The sequence below is a fragment of the Tachysurus fulvidraco genome, chromosome 10 (genome assembly GCF_022655615.1).
Source record: "Tachysurus fulvidraco isolate hzauxx_2018 chromosome 10, HZAU_PFXX_2.0, whole genome shotgun sequence".
Taxonomy (NCBI): Eukaryota; Metazoa; Chordata; class Actinopteri; order Siluriformes; family Bagridae; genus Tachysurus; species Tachysurus fulvidraco.
In genome coordinates, this window is record NC_062527.1 from 16,256,235 (window position 1) to 16,277,844 (window position 21,610).

Below are 21,610 nucleotides of genomic sequence, written 5' to 3' on the forward strand. Positions count from 1 at the left end.
AAAACACCTCCTCACAGAAAACTTCATCATATCAAGAATGACACACATTTTTAAATCTGTTCATGTGGAAAGTCCATCATGCAAATCCCTGAGTAAGCTGTTACTATAGCAACAGTCTAAGAAAGTTTGATAATTCTATAATACAGTATTGCATTAATATATTAATAATGTACATTATTAATTCAAAACATATATACGCATAGAGTATGTTATTGAAAAAATTAAGTTTACTGGCAAATCTGTTGTGTATTTCACAACAGTCTAAATGTATTTCCATTGTCTAAGGTTCCAGAGAAAGAAAGTGCAAGTTAGGTTTCACTGAAGAGTTCTGGGAAGAAAATAAATCTTAAAGACAGGGCAAAGGCAAGATTAACCTACTGTATAGCAGAGAAAAAAATAGAGGAAGTGTGGAGAGAAAAAAAGGAACTCCTTGTAATACAAAGCATTAATGCTTTATCTGTAATACACGGAGCAGGGATTTTCATGGCTTGGCTGAGTACAACTGCCACTGGAACTGGATCACTCATCCTTACTGGGGATGTGACTTCAGTCTTCTTAGGGTCAATAATACCAGAACAACAGAGAAAAAACAGTATGGAGACTCTTTTGGTTAGATTCAGACACTGAATGCACTGCTAATAGGTTTTATAATTTTTAATAATATGTATTACAATTGGGGGGGGGGGGGGGTTTCGTCTCACACCTCCAGGGTTGGGGGTTCGATTCCCGCCTCCACCTTGTGTGTGTGGAGTTTGCATGTTCTCCCCGTGCCTCGGGGGTTTCCTCCGGATACTCCGGTTTCCTCCCCTGGAAAATCATCTCTGGAAAATTGTCCGTAGTGTGTGAGTGTGTGAGTGAATGAAAGTGTGTGTGTGTGTGTGCCCTGTGATGGGTTGGCACTCCGTCCAGGGTGTATCCTGCCTTGATGCCAGATGACACCTGAGATAGGCACAGGCTCCCCGTGACCCGAGGTAGTTCGGATAAGCGATAGAAAATGAATGAATAAATATAATTAATTTATTATTCTTTTCGGATAAAGCGGTAGAAAATGAATGAATGAATGAATGTATTACAATGGTTGAAAAATCAACATCAGACATTAGTATATATAACTATATTAATATAGAGAAATGCGGTATATATACGACAACGATGATGAATTGAAACAAGATGAGTGTCAAATAAACAAGATACAAGATAATTAGAACTAATAAACATAGCAATAAATGAATATATATTAAATTTATCTTTACCATTTAAATTTCAAACATTGTATCACTGTCTATTTATATATGAACTTAACCATAGGGCTATTTATTAACATAAATAATCTCTCCACTGTCAATTATAGCAGTATTGTGTTTGTGGGAATAGAGTAGTCAGCACTTTCTTGTGTGTGTTACACTGCCCTGTGATTCAGCATGTGTACACAGTGACTATAGAGATTGTAACATACTGAAACAAAATATGATTCATTAGCATTTAATGACAATATCTGCACTTTCATATTCACACGTACAGTTGTTTCATCTTTGCGAGACTATGAAGTCATTAGTAGGTGTTCCTACTCCTGCTTGCTACAGTATAGCGATGACGTTTCTCAAGTGGGTGGCACAGCTAGCGTTCCACTTGACAAAGAATCGGTTTTATTGCTTCTAAAATGAAACATTCTGAAGGAGACGTAATGTGTGATCTTCACCCAAACGTCTTCACTCCGTTTGGTAGCCACTTCACCAAATCTCTTCACATTTGCATAAAGTAAAATTTTTCACTGGACACTTCCACAAATAGATATTAATGCTTGCTCTCATTCATGTCCCCAGAAGTCGTGATGATTCAGTAAAGATTAATGAACACAACTCCAGTCGCTGGATAGAGGTAAAGGGAAATGCAGATAAAGATGCATTAAATAGATAGTTGGTTGAAAAGTATTTCTTTAAAGCCTTAAGTGGTTGTTCAATTATGCATCGACTTCCTTTTGATATGTTTCCCTGTAGAGATATCTTTTGAGGAACAGTATAGCGTGTTATGAATCTTTATCAATGCAAGCATTCTCATATCTGCCCAGTTTTCCTTATATTTATCGATCAGTTTGCTTTAAATCTCTTCTCTGTCAGTACCTGGTGGAGTGTGATGAGGTTGTGTTGATGAAGGACGGGCAGATTGCGGAGCAAGGCACGCATGGGCAGCTGCTGGCTCGAGGTCGTGACTACGCCATGCTTATCACCAGTGTACAGCAGGAGGTACAGCTTGCCACCACACTTGGGGAAAACACCAGGGTCACTTGCTCATGGAGAGGTTCACATTGCCTTTTGCACAATTCATGAAGCATGGCCTACAAGGCTGCTGTTTTAGAAATGTTAATTCATTCCTGGCGTTTAAATTTTATGAGTGCATTGATCTATGAATGTAGTGCCTATTATATAAGACTTTGTCACTATCATATTTAATGACCGAACATTTATTGTTCTAGCTGTCATGATTTATAACTCAGACTTTGATGCTCTTTCTCAGAACCTGGTGAGTAAAAACTTGAAAAACCAGCAGGGGGGAGAGGAGAAGGACTCGAATGTGCTGTGCGCTTCTGTCATCAGTATGGCAGCAAAGCAGCCCACTGAGAGTACGAGAGGCGGTAAGAGCTGTGGACTCTGACAATAACGCACTATGCTTAGCTGACTTTTCAGGCTAGAAATGAGTCACAGTACTCTGATCTTTTCTCCATAATCTTTGATACACTATCAAATAGACCAGCTCATGCAGGTTGAGGAGAAAGGCCATGGAGCGGTCACCTGGGCCGTCTACTCCGCTTACATCAAGGCTGCTGGAGGACCCCTGGTCTTCGTTATCAATATCCTGTTCTTCCTCTTCACCACAGGCAGCATAGCCTTCAGTGACTGGTGGCTCAGTCACTGGATCAAGCAGGGCAGTGGGGTGAGTGAACCTCAGCTGGAACACTAATGCTGATAAAAACCAAATGATGTAGAATCCATTATAAGGCCATAATCTGCTTCTCACCCATAACTGTTAGCAGTGTTTGTGTTTCAGTGTGAAAAATTCCTTTAGTGCCTCTTTATAATGCTAAACAAATCTGTGTTTTGCTGCTCTGCAAAAACGAACATCAGTCCCAGCGCTAATTAGAAATGCCACAATGAACATAGAACATAATTTTCTCTGAGGAAAAATGACAGCCCAGATGCTGGTGTCGCATCTATTTTTGTTGCTGTTTTCTGTAAACACGTCTGAGTTTGGCATTTTTTGTGTGTATTTGTGTGTCTGTTTAGAATTTAACAGTATTACATGGGAACGAGAGTGTGGTGAGCAATAGCATGAGACTCAACCCTCACATTCAGTATTACTCCAGCATCTATGCCCTGTCCATGGGAATGGCGCTCTTCTTCAAGAGCATGCGGGGCGTCGTGCTCATCAAGGTAACATTTCATCTCTGGATTTTTTTTCTGACATCTAACCTTAAAGACATCAGAAAAATTCATTACTTTGATTTAAGCCAGGGCTTTTCAACACCATTCATAACTTTATGAGCAGAAAGCACATGCTCAGATATCCTGTAAAATTAGCTGACATTATCCAGCTAGCAATAAAGGTTATGAAGAGTGCTAAATCTCACTAAGACACTCAGAAAATCTGTCAGGTTAGCTCATTCTAGCTAACTGTCTAACTTTTTTTAAACATTTATGCATTTGACTTTAAAGTTCTGTCAGAAATTCTGTCAGGTTAGCTTGTTCATGTTCATGAAGCTATGTTCATTTGAACTTAAAAATCCTGTCAGGTTAGCTCATGAATTGGCTGGTAATAATTGTGAACATTGTTTACACGACAGATAGGTTACCATTTGTTTGCTACATGTTTTACAAAGTCTGTAGATTCTGTACATACACTATGTCTATATGAATACCAATGACTTTTTTTTTTGGAAAAAAAACAAACTCTTCTATATATCGACATTGCCTCTGTGGTCTATGTTCTTACAGATAGAAATGTTTCAGTAACTAATTGTCCACACATGTCACAGCTTTATTAGCCTCACACAGATGTTCTCAATACACATCTGAGGTTGTGGGCCGCTTCCCAACTCTGCCCTGTGTGTGGAGTTTGGAAAACATCATGTAATTCAGTGGTCTCCTTCAGGCTCCCTCTCCAGCTCAAACACGTGTTGTAGTCTGATTGGCATTTCTAAATTGTTCATAGACATTTACATTTACAGTATTTAGCAGATGCCCTTATCCAGAGCAACTTACATTTCATCTCATTTTTTTGTACAACCAAGCAATTGAAGGTTAAGGTCCTCGCTCAGGAGCCCAGCAGTGGCAGTTTGGTGGACATAGGAATCGAACTCAAAATCTTCAGATTGGTAGTCCAACAAGTCCAACACCTTAACCACTAGGCTACCACGTCTCATAGAGTGTGAATGGGTGTGTCAGTGTGCACTGTAATAGGTGGGCACCCGTCTATGCAGTGGTGTAGTCTACGTGATACGCAGGTATACGCCGTATACCCACTAGGAAATGCCAAGGATTTCCGTATACCCACTTAAAAAGCATGAGGATACGTAACAATATTGTTTTGTGACAGAACTTTCATTCATAAATTCACCCTGTCTGTGTTGTGAACACAGACTGTGGTTGCGATTGCGAATGACTAACGTTTTTGGACCATTGGGGCTTCCGTGGCCTGTGACCTGATCTGACGTCACCTACCAAGGAGGAAAATCAGTTGCTTGGCGGTGTTTTGTGGCGCAAATTTGAAATTAACTAACTAATGTAAAAGAAGATCTGAAACGAAAGCAGACCCAAACTACACTCTGAGTGTTTTGGAAGCCTGCGCCTAAAGTACAGCAGCTTCGGGTGACATTTCACCCACAGCCCGAGTACAAATGTATTTGGAAAGCTTTGTAAACTACCAGTTCATTCAGTTCATAATATTCTGCAATGAAAGAGTGTTGGTGATAAAACTGAACAAATGTTTATTGTTCACTCTTAAATGTACACTGAAAATTGACATTTAAGGCTAAATGTAATCAGACAGTTGGCAGCACCCATTGACTTTCACAGTAGGAGTGTGCTGCCAACTGTCTGATTACCAACATTTTTCAAAATATCATCTTTTGTGTTAAACAGAAGAAAGAAACTCATACAGTTTTGGAACAACTTGAGGGTCAGGAAATAACACAATTTTCATTTTTGGGTGAACTTTATACCTTTAAGAGCTACATTTAGCCTTAAATGTTATATGAATATGGGACCTGGAGCACAGGTTTTATCAGCTGACTGTCTTTTGTTGCTTATCATAAATTGGAATGTTGATAACACATAAGCAATTTAATAATGCTCTCAATTACATGTAGATGCATATTTTATGCATTAGTGAGTGATGGTGCCTATGGGGTGTCGCTCTAGGATGGGTGTGGGGGGGGGGGGGTGTCACAGTATACTCACTACAAAAAACTAGACTACACCACTGCGTCTATGGTATATCCTGCCTTGTGCCCAAAGTCCCCCGAGATAGAATCCACTTTCGTCACAACCCAGGAGAGAAAATGGATGGATGGTTGGATGGATAGATAGATGGATAGCTGGATGGATGGATGGATGGATGGATGGATGGATGGATGGATGGATGGATGGATGGATGGATGGATGGATAGATGGAAATGTATCTTTGTGTTGTGAAAACAATAATCCAGGATATCTTAAAGAATGACAAAAAAAGTGTCATAGATTTTCTAATTTTTGTGAAAATAGTAAAGTCTGTTTTGATGACTAATCCTGTACATTGAGCATACTGTACACCCAGGCTATGCTTCTCACAAGATTTCCATGTAACATTGCTAGCTTTTTCATTCAGGCTTCTATTTACATTTCTTTAGCCTGAAAATGAGCTTCACCCGTATATATATATATATATTCTTTGTAAAGCAACATGTGAGGTGTATACAGTTTTATCAGTAGAGGTGAGGTTGGTCGGGTTAAAGAGGAAGAATAAAGGGAAGAAATGTAATTGTAACTACACTGCAACACAATTATAAACTTAATAATCATGTTATGAATGACATAACATGACAGTTCAGTATGTGACGTTCAATAATTTCTTTAATATTACACATCCTTGCCATGGAGACTCTCAGCCTAACACTTCAGTCTCCAGCACAGGTTGATCTGTTCTTTTCAAGAGTGTCTTGTACACCGATATCACACTGACTCTTTGGTTGTGTTACAATTGTGTCAATAAACCTTTAAACACAAACATATATTCCCAATATAAAGAAAATCATTACCAGAGGTCATGTGTCCTATTTCCTTTTGCTGTATAATAAGGGTTCATTGCTCCACTGACATAGCCATTGCTAATTGTCTAGCTTTTTCATTTTATCTGCTGCGTGTCTTCTAAGGTTTTATTTTCTCTGCTCTGTTATTGAAATTGCCTGCAGGCTAAATCCATTTATCTGTCCACTTCTATGGCTCTCAGCAAGAAAAGGCTTGTGTTTGCTATGTCTCTCTGGATCTCTCACAATCTTCTTGCCCATTAAACAGACCCGACAGTGCATTAGGGAACTTAGGGACAGCTGATTTTCTTTTGTGTCCATGTGTCACTAATGTTCGTTAATTTTTCAGTTGTGGGAATGGGAATATTTAGGGTCTTTAATATTATAGTGGGAAAAAACTTTAAATTACAAACACACTGTTTTTTAATGCAAACAATGTTATTTACGTGATTTTTCATATACTGTAGAAAAGCTTAAGCTTGACACCTACAAAGTAATATTTCATCTCTAAATTAAAAAAAGCAAGGACTTTCAAGAAATGTTAGCGTGACGTGTTAGATAGTGTGTGTATATAGCTGGAGCAGTCTGGGACTTTTCTCAGCCCCTGCTGGGCCTCTGTTTCTTTGTGCTCTGGTGCTTTTCTCTCTTTAATTCATTTATGTGTTGTTGTTTTTTGTTTGTTTGTTTGTTTTGTTGTTTGCATTGTGGAATTGTTAACATTTGCATTATGAAAGGTTGCGTTTTAATAATTAATGCATGTTTTTTGTGCCGCAGTGTACCTTACGGGCAGCCTCGGCTCTACACGATAAGCTGTTTAAGACTCTCCTCCTCAGCCCAATGCGTTTCTTTGATACGACTCCCTTAGGACGCATCCTGAATCGCTTCTCCAAAGACATGGATGAAGGTTAGCGTGAGATTTCCCTGCCTAACATTTCTCTCCTGTCAGCTAGATTGAAACATTTTCACTGATTTTCTTGCTCTCGTTGCAGTGGATGTACGCCTGGCCGTTCATGTGGAGCTGCTGCTACAAAACATAACATTGATGCTATTCTGTCTAGGAGTGGTGTCCGCCGTTTTCCCTTGGTTCCTGTTCGCCATCATCCCTCTTGCAGCCTTCTTCTACTTCATCAGTCGGATCTCCAGGTTAGGCGTCAATGATATTTATGTAATTTAAGATCGGGCCTTGAACTTGGAGCTCGAACGTCCATGTTAAAGAAGTGTTTGGAGTTCAGACTTCAACTAGGTGCTCAGGAGAGTTGACTGGAATATATAACTGAAAGATTATGGAACTGTAATAGACTGAAACGCCTTGAGAACCTGAGCAATGTGTGGGTTGCATCCCAATACTCTAAGTCAAGCATTCTTGAATCCTTCATCCCACATCTCTCAAGACATGACCCATACCTAGGCTGAAGCCTGCTGTCTTTAAGAACATATCAATTCATTAAACACGCTTTGATAAATCAAAGCTTGTGGATGAAGGACACACGGTAGCTTCGAACATAGAAGTTTTTTATTGTACCTTGTGGCATAAGCAAACTGAATAAATGCTCCACTTCAAGTGAATCATTTGATGAAAAGCACAAATACAGAATTAGTGTGTGTAATAATGTTTTCAGTGATGTGTATTCACTGAGTTATGTTATTGTATATGATTTTTCCTGTGCTTCCCCCCCCCCTCCCATTTTCAGTGAGAGGTGGTGAGATATAAGGAAAGGAGTTAAAGAAATGTATAAGGGAATTAGGATACTTTCCAAATTTCTGTTCAGAAACCCCATTTCTTCACCTAAAAATGGTTGAAAAGTCACCTTGGACGTATTACGCATGGAAGTAAAGGGTTATTGTGTCATAAAATGTAAGTGCCAATCAGATTCCATTATGCAAATTAGCAGAGTGTAGCGTTAGGGACATTTCTTATTTCTAGGTTCTTCTTTGTTTTTGTGGAAAATTTGTCAAGCATTTTTAACTCCAAAAAAAACAAAAACTAAAGTTCTGTGTGAAAAGGAAAAGAAATCTCACAATCTGCACATCATTTATTATAAAGGCATTATTGTGACCTCCTTTGGGAGTATTTTTATTTTATTAACAGTTTTATTATTTATTTTGGTGCTGAGGAAAACATAGGTTGACGAATGGAAGATTATGAAAAAAATGGCAGAAGTAAGCTCAGCTGAACTTAACTATTTTCTCTCTTATAATGGATTTTCTAACAAAGCACCAAAAATGCACCTCTTTTTATTAGCCGAATGAACATCATTTCTAAACAGCCCCTGTTTCTAGAAGCAGGGTATTTATTTATTTTTTCATGCTTTGTCCATTTTCTCTCTCATTCTCATCCCAATCCCTATAATGAGAAAAGGGTGATTCATAGCAGTCCTTTTATTTGCAGCCTTTACCCATTTCATTTTGTGTCTAAAAGTAGAAATCAGCCCACCTTTAGCCAGTAAAGGCCCATCTCTCACATGGCTGCCGGCTGAGGTTGTGCTGTCCTGCTGGTTTTAGCGCTGAAGTGGCAGGGCTTATAAAAGGTCCTATAAATTAGAACTGAGGCTTCAGCAGTGACACAGCCTCTTCCTTGAAGCCTTCAGCAGCACACTTATTGTCCCCTGTGGGTGTCCATCTTATAAGTTACTAACCTGTCACATGGAAGGTGTGATCAGCTGGACGGCTATGATCGGTCACCCTTCAGCCCTGCTTCACTGAGAATATAATGGGACTTATAAGTTGGCTGAGGTGTGAGGTTTTTTTTTCTTTCTTTCTCAAAAGTGTGCTGATTCGTGAGCTGAAAAGGCTGGAGAACATCAGCCAATCGCCTTTCACCTCTCACCTTACCAGCAGTCTGCAGGGTCTGTCCACTATCCATGCCTATAGCAGGGGACCAGACTTCCTTCGCAGGTAAGATTCCATGCCTGTCTGCACTAACGCACTGCTTGTACAGCTTTTTTATTAAAAGTATGCGCACGTTAATATTAAATCTATAAAAATCTATCTATTTATTTGATAATATGCTTTTCTATGAAACCTAACATTAAATACTACATGCATTTGCCTTGTACCGTACGTACATACAAATGTGTTTACTTTTTGTGTATTCTTATTTTTGCTCTCTTCTTCCTGTCTTCCTAAATAACAAATTTTTGTCTGTTTTTTTTTTTTGTTTGTTTGTTTTGTTTTTTAAATAAATAAATTATGCTTGATCTCATAATCAGTTGTAGTTATACATACAAATGATTATGGTTATGATAGACTCACATGCATGGATTCATTGACTTAAAACAAGATCTAATGGATTCTAATAGATGCAGTAAATAAATATAATCCAACATAAATATATATATACAGTGTATTATTTGTATAATGTGATTAATACTGAAATAGTTATAAAACAATACGTTTTATACGTTTTCGTTTTCACGAAAATTAATATTTTTGAAAGCAGAGTGGGAATCTTTTTTTTCTTGTAAGAAAGGATTAAATGAGAGAAATGTAGATACATAGAAAACAAACCAATGTTTTAAATCACTTTGTGTGTTTCTCCAGATATCAAGAGCTGTTAGACACTAACCAAGCTCCCTACTACCTGTTCAGCTGTGCCATTCGCTGGCTTGCGGTGCGTTTGGACCTCATCAGCATTATACTCACTACCGTTGTGGCACTGCTGATTGTTGTCATGCAGGGACATATCTCTCCGGCGTATTCCGGGCTGGCCATCTCCTATGCTGTGCAGGTGCTCATCCCTCAAACCTTTAACACACACTTACATTAAAGTTCATGGAGGATCTTCATACTGACAATACTGATCACTTTGTATTAACACAGCACAATATGTTATATGATATTATTGTCTTTGTTACTAGCTTTTTTGTAATTAAAAGACCTTTATGCGATCTGTATCTGAGAGTAATATTTAGCCTAATAGGCTAATGCTGTTACATGTTAACCCTTGTATGATGTTAGTATGTTTGTTACTCAGCCAGTGTTCGTGGGTCTGGTGACCCGCTGCATTTTTTGGGTTTTTTTATTCAACACAATCAAGAATTTGATGTTAAAATACTCTACAGATGTTTACTTCATCCCAAATACAAGCAATATAAACAGCATATATGGTTAATATTTTCCCTTTACCTTTATTACATCACATTTTTAATCAAATTTACTCAAGTTATGAATGGGAAAAAATCAACAAATTTAGAAGGAAGCAAAGTTTTTTATTGATGTTTATGAATATGGGTCCCACAGACCCGGACATCATACAACTGTTAAGCAAGGATGTGTTTCTTACCCACTGTGTCCTGTCTTTATTCCAGCTAACAGGCCTGTTTCAGTTCACCATTAGACTTCTAGCTGAAGTTGAGGCTCGATTTATATCAGTGGAGAGGATCGATCATTACATCAAGGTGATTGTACAAACATACAGTAAACATTGGAACGAATCTTTCAGTATCGGAACAACATTTTCAGTATTGGTAGAGAAGACTCAGAATTAGAATAGTGTGTTCAGTATAGGAATTCAGCATTCAGTATCGGAGCAGAACACTCAGTACAGGAACAGCGCAGCACTCAGAAGCCATCAGCTCATTACACTCCAAGGGCACTGTGGGGAAACATCCCTGCTGAGTTTACACTTTTGTCCACATTCTCATATAAACAGAACAGGAACACATCTCCTGTTAGTAAAATGCGCTACCTCCAACATATTCAGCTAAAATTAGATTTAGTTACATAAAATAGCTCACTGAAGAAGCACAATGAATTATAATAATTAAAACCAAAGTAGTAATTCAGACAATTATGCAATAAAACAATTATGTTTTGTTTCATTAACAAGTTTTTACTCTTGTCAGAGTCAATGTAGAGATGAGACACAACAAGGTTTTGACCCAGGGAGTAAATAACTACATATGTAAAAGCAATGATAGAAATGCAAACACTCTTAATGGAATAAGTAAAGTAACTGTGTAGAATATTACATAAGTGTATTATTTGAGACACAGAACTAGATCTTTTTTCTTGTGTATGCATTGGTAAAAGCAAGTATAAATGAAATTTGTAACCTTTGCATATTTAGAATCTGGAGACAGAAACAACTCAGCAGATCAAGGATGCTTCTGCTCCTGCATCCGATTGGCCACAGAAAGGTAGAATCAGATTCCAGGACGTGGAGATGCGTTATCGGCCCGAATTACCCCTGGTGCTAAAGAACATCACTTTCGACGTTCTCCCAGAGGAGAAACTGGGCGTTGTCGGCCGGACTGGCTCAGGTGTGTATGCCCTTCCTAGTTGGCTCAGAGAGGTCATTTGAACTACTTATTTGTAGCAAATAAAGATCACAAGCCAGTCTCAAAGTTGTTTTTCAGCTAATCCAAGTGACTCCACTTCCCTCCCCGTTACATCATTCAGAGGAAGTTGGATATTTCTTACTGATATCAGTAATGCATGAGATCTTAGTACTGTAAGTTTTGATTTGCAATGATAGAAATAAGTACAGACTTTGCCCTCTGGTATCCTCAGGTAAATCTTCACTTGGCGTAGCACTCTTCAGACTGGTGGAGCTCAGCGGGGGATCCATCATCATCGATGGTGTCAACATCGCTCACATAGGCTTGGAAGCCTTGAGAAGCAAGCTGTCAGTCATCCCCCAAGAGCCTGTTCTCTTCCTTGGTACTGTCAGGTACTGTTTACATCACAGCCACAGCTCGACACAGCTCACGCACTTGTCCAGACCTGGAATTGCAGACTAGTACAACATGTTCCTGGTTTTTTTTTTGTGTTCAGGTCAAATCTAGACCCTTGGGGCCAGTACACGGACGTGCAGGTCTGGGACGCACTGGAGAGAACACACATCAAAGAGATGGTGAGTGAGGAGAGCTCATGTGCAAAGGTCAACAAATTGCATTCGGGTTTGTTTCTCGATGATGCCACAGCCATGTAATTGGGACAAGAGCAAACCTGGAACTCCTAAATTAAAAACATCAGGGGAGGAAACCTTTTAATGTCAGTTTGGCTTGTAAGTGTTTCTAAACTTGGAATAATTCTATCAAAACCATTTCAAAGGGATCTAGGATATATATTGTGATATAATATATAATAGGTATGTATTATATTGTTGTTATAGTTTAAAGGATGTGGCTGGTTTCCATATTTCATTTCTGGCCCTGAAATTTATTTCAGAGCTGCTCTGCCTTGTTAGATGTCCTTAAAGTCTAACTGAAGACGTATACATAGTTCGAACAAAGGGGGTGAAGACAAATTAAAGACTTATCAGTGTTTTCACCATTCTTTCTATTTTTCTTTAGGCATTATATTAGGCAATATTACAAACAATAAGCCAGTTTGGATTGTTTAGCATCATAGATCTTTTCTATGAGCATTCTAGTCATGCTAAAGTTTTACTGAATTAATACTTCCTCTCAGTAAACTAATGAATGTAGGATTTAAGAACTTAAAAATATATATAATAATATAAAACAAACTCGTTGGGTAAACCTTTAAATCTCTATCACCATCAAAATCAAACCAAAGCAGATTGCGAATGATTATTATTATTATTATTATTATTATTATTATTATTATTATTATTATTATTATCAAATTGACCTGCTAAATTCATACTTACTCTTAGATGCCACACAAAGGATTGTACAAGAGAAAAAATGCTTTAATTCTTCTAACTAGTGTCTGTTATGTCACGTAAACAAAATGACAATGTTAGCATTTGGGAACATGGAATCATTACTAAATAAATAAACGAATAATTAAGTGTAAGGAGAAGATCTTTTGAAAGATATCACTAATGCAATTTGAATACGTTGAAACCAATGGTTCCTGTAGATCTTAGCCCACACTGGTTTAATCTCCTGAAGGTATTATAGATTGCTAATGTTGGGTCATCTTTGCTTTTGGCATCCTAATGAACCCAGTCATATTGAATCCATACTCTCTCTCTCTCTCAGATGACTAATGAATATGGGAGTTCAGAGCTCCAAGGACCAAAACTGATCACACCATTAGTCATGCGTGAGGACGATTTCGTTCCTCTTTCTCTGCTGATGTCTGTGGTGGGGTTTTGTGAGGTCATATAAGCAAAAATTGTGCAGTCAGCGAATCGGAATTTGCACTCACTGCTGTTAAATAAACAATCAGCAGAAGAGGAAATCTTTTTTAAAGACCATTTAAATGAATAATATGTAGAAACCGCACCGTAGCTTAATTAAATCTCCCAAACATATATTGCTTATTTCACTAAATCTGCACTTACCCTCACATTACTGATGATTTTAAAGGTTCAGAAAAAAACATGAACTAAATTTGTCATGCTCCTATAGAATCCTCTTAGAATTTCTTTTTGTAATCTATGTGTCTGTTAAATCACATCATCAACAAAGGTATAGTTTTGCAATTAGGAGCGTTATTAATTCTAAAATAGCGTTAGCGCATATGTTGGGTCTTCTGTTTAATTAAAAACAGAAAAAGGAAACGATAGCAGAACTTCAATCAGGTGTGCTTTTCACATCTAAATAAAAGAAAGTTAAGTTTCTCTCTGATCAGATCTGATGAATGTGGGAGTTTTACACTAAGGTTAGTTTGCATAAACAATTGCAGCTGTTGAGTGGAAACTAGCATTTATTAATATCAGAAGAAAATAATTCAAAGAAAATTTTTGGCTGCATATTACCTCAGAAAATAATTACTACTAGTCTGAAACTGATTATTTGTTAAACACGATACTTTCCAAACATGTACCAAAGCAAATGATACAATTTCTTCAAAAAAAAACAATGTCAAAATTTCTCTGTAGTTATGTTTCATGTCGTCAGAACATTCATGGAACAAGTTAGCTCCTATTTTATGTACATTATAGCAGCTATAAACAGTTGTTCCCTCACCGGGATCTCGTTATGCAAACTCCACACACACAAGGCGGAGGTGGGAATCGAACCCCCAACCCTGGAGGTGTGAGGCAAACGTGATAACCACTAAGCCACCGTGCCTCCCCGTTTGGCTGCTCTTTCATTTGAAATCCTTAACATCAATGTCTTTAAGGATTAGTGCGTTGTAGTAATCATCAATTCACTACTTAAATCTTGGCTCTTTGGCCTTCTTTTTTGTATTCTAACAAATCCTGTGTACAAGTTTGCATCCTGTCCTTCTGACTCTCAGATGACTCATGAATACAAGTTGTTGTATTTCATTTTCTGCTTTCTCATGCTGAATTTAAAAGGTCACACATGTTTGGATTGCTTGCAGGTAAGCCAGTTACCTCACGGTTTTGACTCCGAGGTAACCGAGAACGGAGAGAACTTCTCAGTGGGGGAGAGGCAGCTACTGTGTGTGGCAAGAGCACTGCTGAGACACAGCAAGGTACCAAAACACACCTTCACGCAGCTGTTTATGTAAACTCAGGCTCACTCCGACGGTCCAGTGAGTGCATTTATGCAAGAGTCATAACCAACTGTAGATTTCCTCCCTTCCCACGTGAACCACCGAGTCATTCCTAATAGAATATGTGCAATTCAGAACACATGCACTCAGCTGCTAGACAACAGGAAGTTAGATTGGCAGGATATTATTACATTATAACTGCATACAGACTTATAGAGAACTGCACAGTAGGGTTTGGATGTGTTGTTTGTTTTTTCCCAACATGGCTGTCTGAAATTGTTACTGCATTTTGTAGCATTACCTATAGATTTATTTGCTGTCATCATGCGATGATGGAACTTATAGGCGGTTTATCATTTTTACACACACACATTTGGAGTTTTTTGATAAATTTCAGTACCTACAAAATGGAGAAACATTGCCACCATATGGCTGAAGCTCAAACAATGCTTGGAATTCAAATGCTTAAGGCTTAAGGAAGAAAATGAGAAAAAAAAAAGTCAGGAAGATCATAATACAAATAATTTCTTTATGATCTGGTGTAGACTGAATTAGCCAGTGTGTTACTTAGAGTTGCAGTTTGTACAATTTCTAGACTAATAATAATAATAATAATAATAATAATAATAATAATAATAATAATAATAATAATAATAATAATAATGTACAAAATATCCTAAATCAATCAATCAATTATTTATTTATTTATTTATTTATTTATTTATTGCATAACAGCAAGCACAAAATACACATTTTATTCAATTCCACACCAACAAGAGATATGTCACATAGGTTACCAGAGACGAAAGGAAAAGAAAGAATATCCTAATCCTAATAATATCTCTGTCATGCAATATTTGTGACTAGTTACTTCATTTCTGGCCCAGAAATTAGCTCCGCCTCCACCTGCAACATCTGCTTCACTTTCTTACACGGCAACTCAAAGGCCTTACTCAGTAGCAGGAGTAGACTCGAGTTTTTCAAGATGCTGTAGACTTAAGTTAATCATTTTTCCCTGCGGTTCACCTCTCAAACAGCAGAGAGATCTAAACATATCTAATTTATTTCTAAGTGAATATGTGTATCATATGCACACAACTGCATAACACAAACCTGTTTCTGTTAGATTTTGGTTTTAGATGAAGCAACAGCAGCCATCGACACAGAGACAGACCGGCTGATTCAGGAGACGATCCGAACCTCTTTCATAGGCTGCACCACGATGGTCATCGCTCACCGCCTCAATACTGTCCTCACCTGTGACAGAGTTCTTGTACTAGACCAGGGTCAGGTCAGTGTACGTGCCTTGCCTTGCCTTATATCAATTACTGTTTTCTTGACTATTTTTGGTTAATGATTGTAGCTTCAACCTTAAAACTTTGCTGAAAGAGAAACCACATAACGGGTTGTGTGATAAACTTTCTTTAAAGCGATAAACCAACGACCATCAGCTGCTACATGATCCACATTAATATTCACAATACTAACACATTTACAGAATATTGTAGTATTTAGATTTATTAACAGTTTGCCAGCATAACAGTTACATTTGGTAAACATTGTGGAAATTATGGTGGAAATTGTTAAAACAGATATCTACCGATAGCAGATTTTATTGTTCAAGGTAGTTTTAAAGTGCCAGCGATACCCACAATACTGTCCGTAAAATATTTTGCCGTGATTTAAAATAACATCGTGGTTATATTGTTAAGTCAAGACTATTCGGTTTTTGCTGATATACTCTATTTATGAAAAGGTTCTTTATTAAATTTGACCATAGATTGCTATGGTAACTATAATTTCATTTTAATTTTAATAATTGTTGTTAGCAAACTTGTATTGTTATTCTATTGTTATAGCTTACTTTGTGGTAACTATGGCAACTGAAAGTTGTTTTTTTTTGGCTGGCTCGTGAGTTTAACATTAAACATGCTATACAGGGCAGAAAAATAATCTCATACATCTTATTATTATATTGTTATCTTAAGTTATGTGAATTAGAAAGCTAGTAACTAACACAGGTAACTAAACTTATGGTTCACCCATTTGCAAAACGAGCACTTTTTATATGACTTTAAGTTCATAACAATCCTGTCAGTATTAACTCGACTTTGTCACCGATCCTCAAATCAATGGATGTCTGGTCACTGTTGATTGAATGATTTATAGGATGATTTAAAGGTGTCTGAAAGCCCAACATTGGCCTCAGTTTGTTATATATGAGAGTGAGAAATGGATATCTGGATCCACGGATGGCTTCTGGAAGTTTTAAAATGTTCATTAAAAGAAACATTAAGTACAAAAAGTCTTTTACTGGAAACTATTGTAAAGTTTTCTCTGGTCACCACTTTACTGTGTAGCTTACTTCAGGCATCTACTCAATACCATGTCAATGTCAGTGCTGTGGAGAGAACATGCTACCAGCCAAAAAAAGCTTTTCATGGCTGATCTTATGGTTGTCTATTTCCAAACAAAAGCCTATAGACAGAGTGGGCTGTATATCTATAATGTACAGAACATAACGTCTAACTAACCTCCTTATGTCTCTGCATGCTTGTCCCTTGTGTGAGCCAGGTCTTGGAGTTTGACAGCCCATCAAATCTGCTGGCAAACGAGAGCTCATATTTCCATGCCATGGTGGAGGCGAACAGGACTGTCAGCCAGTCGGAGAGAATCTAAGCAGATGCTGGACACGCTGCTGGGCACAAGACTGAGTTCTCTGCCAAACCTCACCTCATAGCATGAAGTCGATGGACAAGAGGATTGTCTGGTGGTTAGATCAGTGGGCATGTTAGTGTTCAGTGTTGCCCGGCATTTTCCTGCATTGAGCAGTGTATTTTCAGCTCAAATGTGGCTCAGAAAATGATTGATTATTGTTATTAGAGTGCTGTAACGGAAGCTTGTCTGAAAAATACCAGCCTATTCGTAATGAACATAGTGATTGTTTGAGATGTTCACATGGTCATATATATATAAAATCAGCTCAATAATAGCTTAGACTTGCAGTAAGTGGGATTAATGTTGTTGTTTTTTTTGTTGTTGTTTTTTTTGAGAGAAGTTCTATTTTTAAAATGTGTGAGAAATGAGAACAATTTTAATTCTGAACATTTCTGCCGCATACATAACAGCAACTTCTTCAAATAAGGTGTTTAGGATGCAGGCAGAAGCAAATTTTGCACAAGTACAAACAATTTTTTTTTCAGTATTAATGAGCAACAAACTTTTAAGTACTTGGGACATTTGCAATAGCACAAAAGCTGCAAAAATGCACAAGATGACATGCAGAATGTGAAGTAACCAAAGAAAATAATGAACAAAAAAACAAAACACGGGTCAGTCATTCCATTGAAGTCAAAACTACAAAGCAGAAACAGGTCTCTGATGGTTTAGTTCTTGCTCATAATCTGCTTCATGTTGTGCCTAATGCGTTGTGCGGTCAGGGTCTGTGTTTCGGAGATGGAACGCTGCAGCTGGTATTTTAGTTATAGCTTTCTCGAGTGCTTTGAGATTCTTAGTGCTGTCCTCGTTTTCAGCTCTGTTCTATCGTTGTTCTCAAATGCGATTGACGTTTAAATGAGTCAGTCCTTTCAGGATGAACGGGGTCTGAAGGGGCTTTCAAGGGAAGCTCTAATGACTCCTGGATAATAAATAAATAAATAAATAAATAAATAAATAAATAAATAAATAAATAATACAGATCCATCTGACATCTGCAAAGTGCACAAAAAAAAAAAAACATAATTAGAAAACATGTTTTATATACGAAATCTCAATAGCCCCATTAGAGTCGTTCTATAAAACGCAGATTATAAAGCAAAAACATCGCATGTGTTTATCAGCTGGTGGCTAAAATCACACACCAATAAATAGAATCCATGCAAGAGGCCATTTTTCTCTTTGCTGTGCTCCGATATTCAGATATTCCTATGGGAGAGACTGAATGATTAATTACACTGAGAACAAAAGCTATGTGTATGATGGTTGTTTATCTAAATTAGACGAAGTTGTTGTCTGTTGAACTGAAATGTTCTTGTTGGGTTGTTTTTTTACACATTTGTCATAAAAATGCTGTTTTGATTAAATGTGTTTTCCTACAATAAATCACCTATTTTTATTACCTGTATACTAATGTGGCTTATGAGTTGATGTGGCTTAAGATGATATAAAGAAATTGTAAGGGAAATTGTAATCTCCATACAGAAAAGTTCATAATCCAGTCTATAAGGAATGAAACAGGACACATCATGCTGAGAGAGAAAACGAATTAACGATGTGGTGGTGTGATGTAGATTAATGTGACGTTACAAGTCCTGAAGTGTCTTATTTTTCTTATGCCACGGAGATTTCTTCATTTATTAAAAAAAGCCATCAGGCATATTTAACCATTTAAAGTTATACAGTATTTCATGCTGTGTCTTTAAAATAAGTCCCAAAGACTTTTCCCATGTCTAAAAGCTTAAAGATTAACTGGTTAGATTTATGTTCTTGTCAATTGTTCAAGTACAAAGTCAATGAAATTTTACAACTGACACTGGAGGCTTCTTCCAAATATGATGGTGGGAAAAACAATTAGACTATACAATATGTACAATTACATGATTTACAACAAACTGAGATTTTGTATATGTGTTCACCAGAAACATATTTAGAGTAAATCATATTTATTTTATAATAATAATATTTTATTAAAAAAAATGCATTAATATTAACACTCTGGCTTGAACTATTGTCAGAGCTGCTGTCATGGAAAATTAATCAGCACCTTCTGAGATCAACAACACTGTGGCCTAAAACTTTGTATAGTACACACTATACTCTAGAGAACTGAATTAGGATTTAATTGTACAGACATCTGTTACTGGGTTATTGCCCTCTAAGATACATATATAGTTAGAGAAGCAGAATTATACAGAAACATCATTAAGGAACACACCTGCACCATAAAGACCACTGCTGTGCATGTCACATATGTTACACTGGAATAAAAATTTACCTTTAATATAGTTTAATATTTATTTGTTACGATAAGAGTGAAAAAAAACAACATGAAAGGCCATCTGTTCAGCTGCTTCAGGACTCAATAGCATCATGCAATACAGTAATTTGTGGCAGTAATTTGTCATCTGAATGGCTAAAAAGAAAGAAAAAATGCTGGAATAGCCAAGTCAAAGTCCAGACCTAAACCCCAGTGAGATACTATGATGGGATCTTAAGAGAGCTGTGTATAAATAAATGTTCTCAAACATCAGTGAACTAAAGCAATGTTGCAAAGAACAGAGGGACAAAATTACCCCAAATCACTCTGGAAAGATATGGTTTGAGAAGGTTGGAGTGGAAGAACTCAAATGTCCTGCACCAAAACCTGAATCTGTCTCAACCCCACTGAACACCTTTTGGGATGAACTGGAACACTACCCGAAAGCTTGTTCACCCAACAGGTGTCTGATCTCGCCAGAGGCTGAATGAACACAAATCCCAGCAGTCAAGCACCACAGTCTAGAGTAAACCTTCCCAGAGATTATTATAGCTGCAAAGGGGACTAAATCTGGAATGGTAGGTTCATCAAATCAAATCACTACAAAGATTGATAAAAACCGCCCAACGCATCACTGGCACACAACTTCCTGAGTCTCTTCACCACAGTAGGAGTCTCAACAGAGCGAACAAAATCCTCACAGATAGATAGCTTTTACCCTAGTCACAATCTTTTCTACTTCCAGGAAGACATACAGGACTGAAGAAAAGATCCCATACCAGAACCAGCAGGTTCAGGGCCAGTTTTTCCCAAAATAACATAAACTCACTGAACTCTACACTAGACAGCTAAGACCCTGATGTCTCGCTAATACCGATACTTCATTAACACATTGCAGTTCTGCTCCACCCTTTAAACTCTCTTACCTCTTTTTCAATTGTATGTAACTGTACAGTCATTTACCCTAGTTTACATATGTTTATGTATATTACCTGTACATACACTGTATATTTCTTGGTTACTCTTGTACATATATAATATTTTTTTACACATATTGGATGACTGGCATATATTCTTATTTTGCACATACTATTCTTATGCACATAATACACACTGTCTGTCTGTATATCTGTCTGTCTATCTGTCTGTATATCTGTCTGTATGTCTATCTATCTGTCTGTCTGTCTATCTGTATATCTGCCTGTCTGTCTGTCTGTATATCTGCCTGTCTATCTGCCTGTCTGTCTGTCTGTATATCTGCCTGTCTATCTGTCTGTATATCTGTCTGTATGTCTGTATATCTGTCTGTCTATGTGTCTGTCTGTCTGTCTGTATATCTGTCTGTCTGTCTGTCTGTATATCTGTCTGTCTGTCTGTCTGTATATCTGTCTGTCTGTCTGTATATCTGTCTGTATGTCTGTATATCTGTCTGTCTATCTGTCTGTCTGTCTGTATATCTGTCTGTCTGTCTGTCTGTCTGTCTCTCTGTCTGTCTGTATATCTGTCTGTATATCTGTCTGTATGTCTGTATATCTGTCTGTCTGTATATCTGTCTGTCTGTCTGTCTATCTGTCTGTCTGTCTGTCTGTCTGTATATCTGTCTGTCTGTCTGTCTGTCTATCTGTATATCTGCCTGTCTGTGTATCTGTCTGTCTGTCTGTCTGTATGTCTGTATATCTGTTTGTATATCTGTCTGTATGTCTATCTATCTGTCTGTCTGTCTATCTGTATATCTGCCTATCTGTCTGTCTGTATATCTGTCTGTCTATCTGTATATCTGTCTGTTTATCTGTCTGTCTGTCTGTCTGTCTGTCTGTCTGTCTGTATATCTGTCTGTCTGTCTGTCTGTCTGTCTGTCTGTCTGTATATCTGTCTGTCTGTCTGTATATCACCATTTAAACAAACAAACTTTTTGAAGTTTTTAGAATAAATATTACATAAAGGTAAGTAATCCATATTTAAATAATATGCTG

The 21,610-nt window shown here is 37.5% G+C and overlaps 1 protein-coding gene across 4 annotated transcripts in view; it reads left to right on the forward strand.

Annotated features, from left to right (window-relative positions):
• wu:fb13g09 (ATP-binding cassette sub-family C member 5) overlaps nucleotides 1-18,785 on the forward strand; it is a 37,123-nt gene extending 18,338 nt beyond the window's left edge. For 3 of the 4 annotated variants that reach the window (XM_047819391.1, XM_047819393.1, XM_047819392.1), the window contains 15 exons: nucleotides 2,118-2,243; nucleotides 2,515-2,632; nucleotides 2,747-2,931; nucleotides 3,282-3,428; nucleotides 7,055-7,184; nucleotides 7,270-7,423; nucleotides 9,047-9,175; nucleotides 9,821-10,007; nucleotides 10,588-10,677; nucleotides 11,349-11,541; nucleotides 11,792-11,951; nucleotides 12,056-12,134; nucleotides 14,528-14,641; nucleotides 15,789-15,959; nucleotides 17,237-18,785. In XM_047819391.1, coding sequence (XP_047675347.1) covers nucleotides 2,118-2,243; nucleotides 2,515-2,632; nucleotides 2,747-2,931; nucleotides 3,282-3,428; nucleotides 7,055-7,184; nucleotides 7,270-7,423; nucleotides 9,047-9,175; nucleotides 9,821-10,007; nucleotides 10,588-10,677; nucleotides 11,349-11,541; nucleotides 11,792-11,951; nucleotides 12,056-12,134; nucleotides 14,528-14,641; nucleotides 15,789-15,959; nucleotides 17,237-17,341 — 2,088 coding nt within the window. In that variant the 3' untranslated portion in view covers nucleotides 17,342-18,785. The remainder of the gene's footprint in view (nucleotides 1-2,117; nucleotides 2,244-2,514; nucleotides 2,633-2,746; nucleotides 2,932-3,281; nucleotides 3,429-7,054; nucleotides 7,185-7,269; nucleotides 7,424-9,046; nucleotides 9,176-9,820; nucleotides 10,008-10,587; nucleotides 10,678-11,348; nucleotides 11,542-11,791; nucleotides 11,952-12,055; nucleotides 12,135-14,527; nucleotides 14,642-15,788; nucleotides 15,960-17,236) is intronic. The other variant, XM_047819394.1, reaches the window with a different exon arrangement.
• The last annotated feature ends 2,825 nt before the right edge of the window (nucleotides 18,786-21,610 follow it).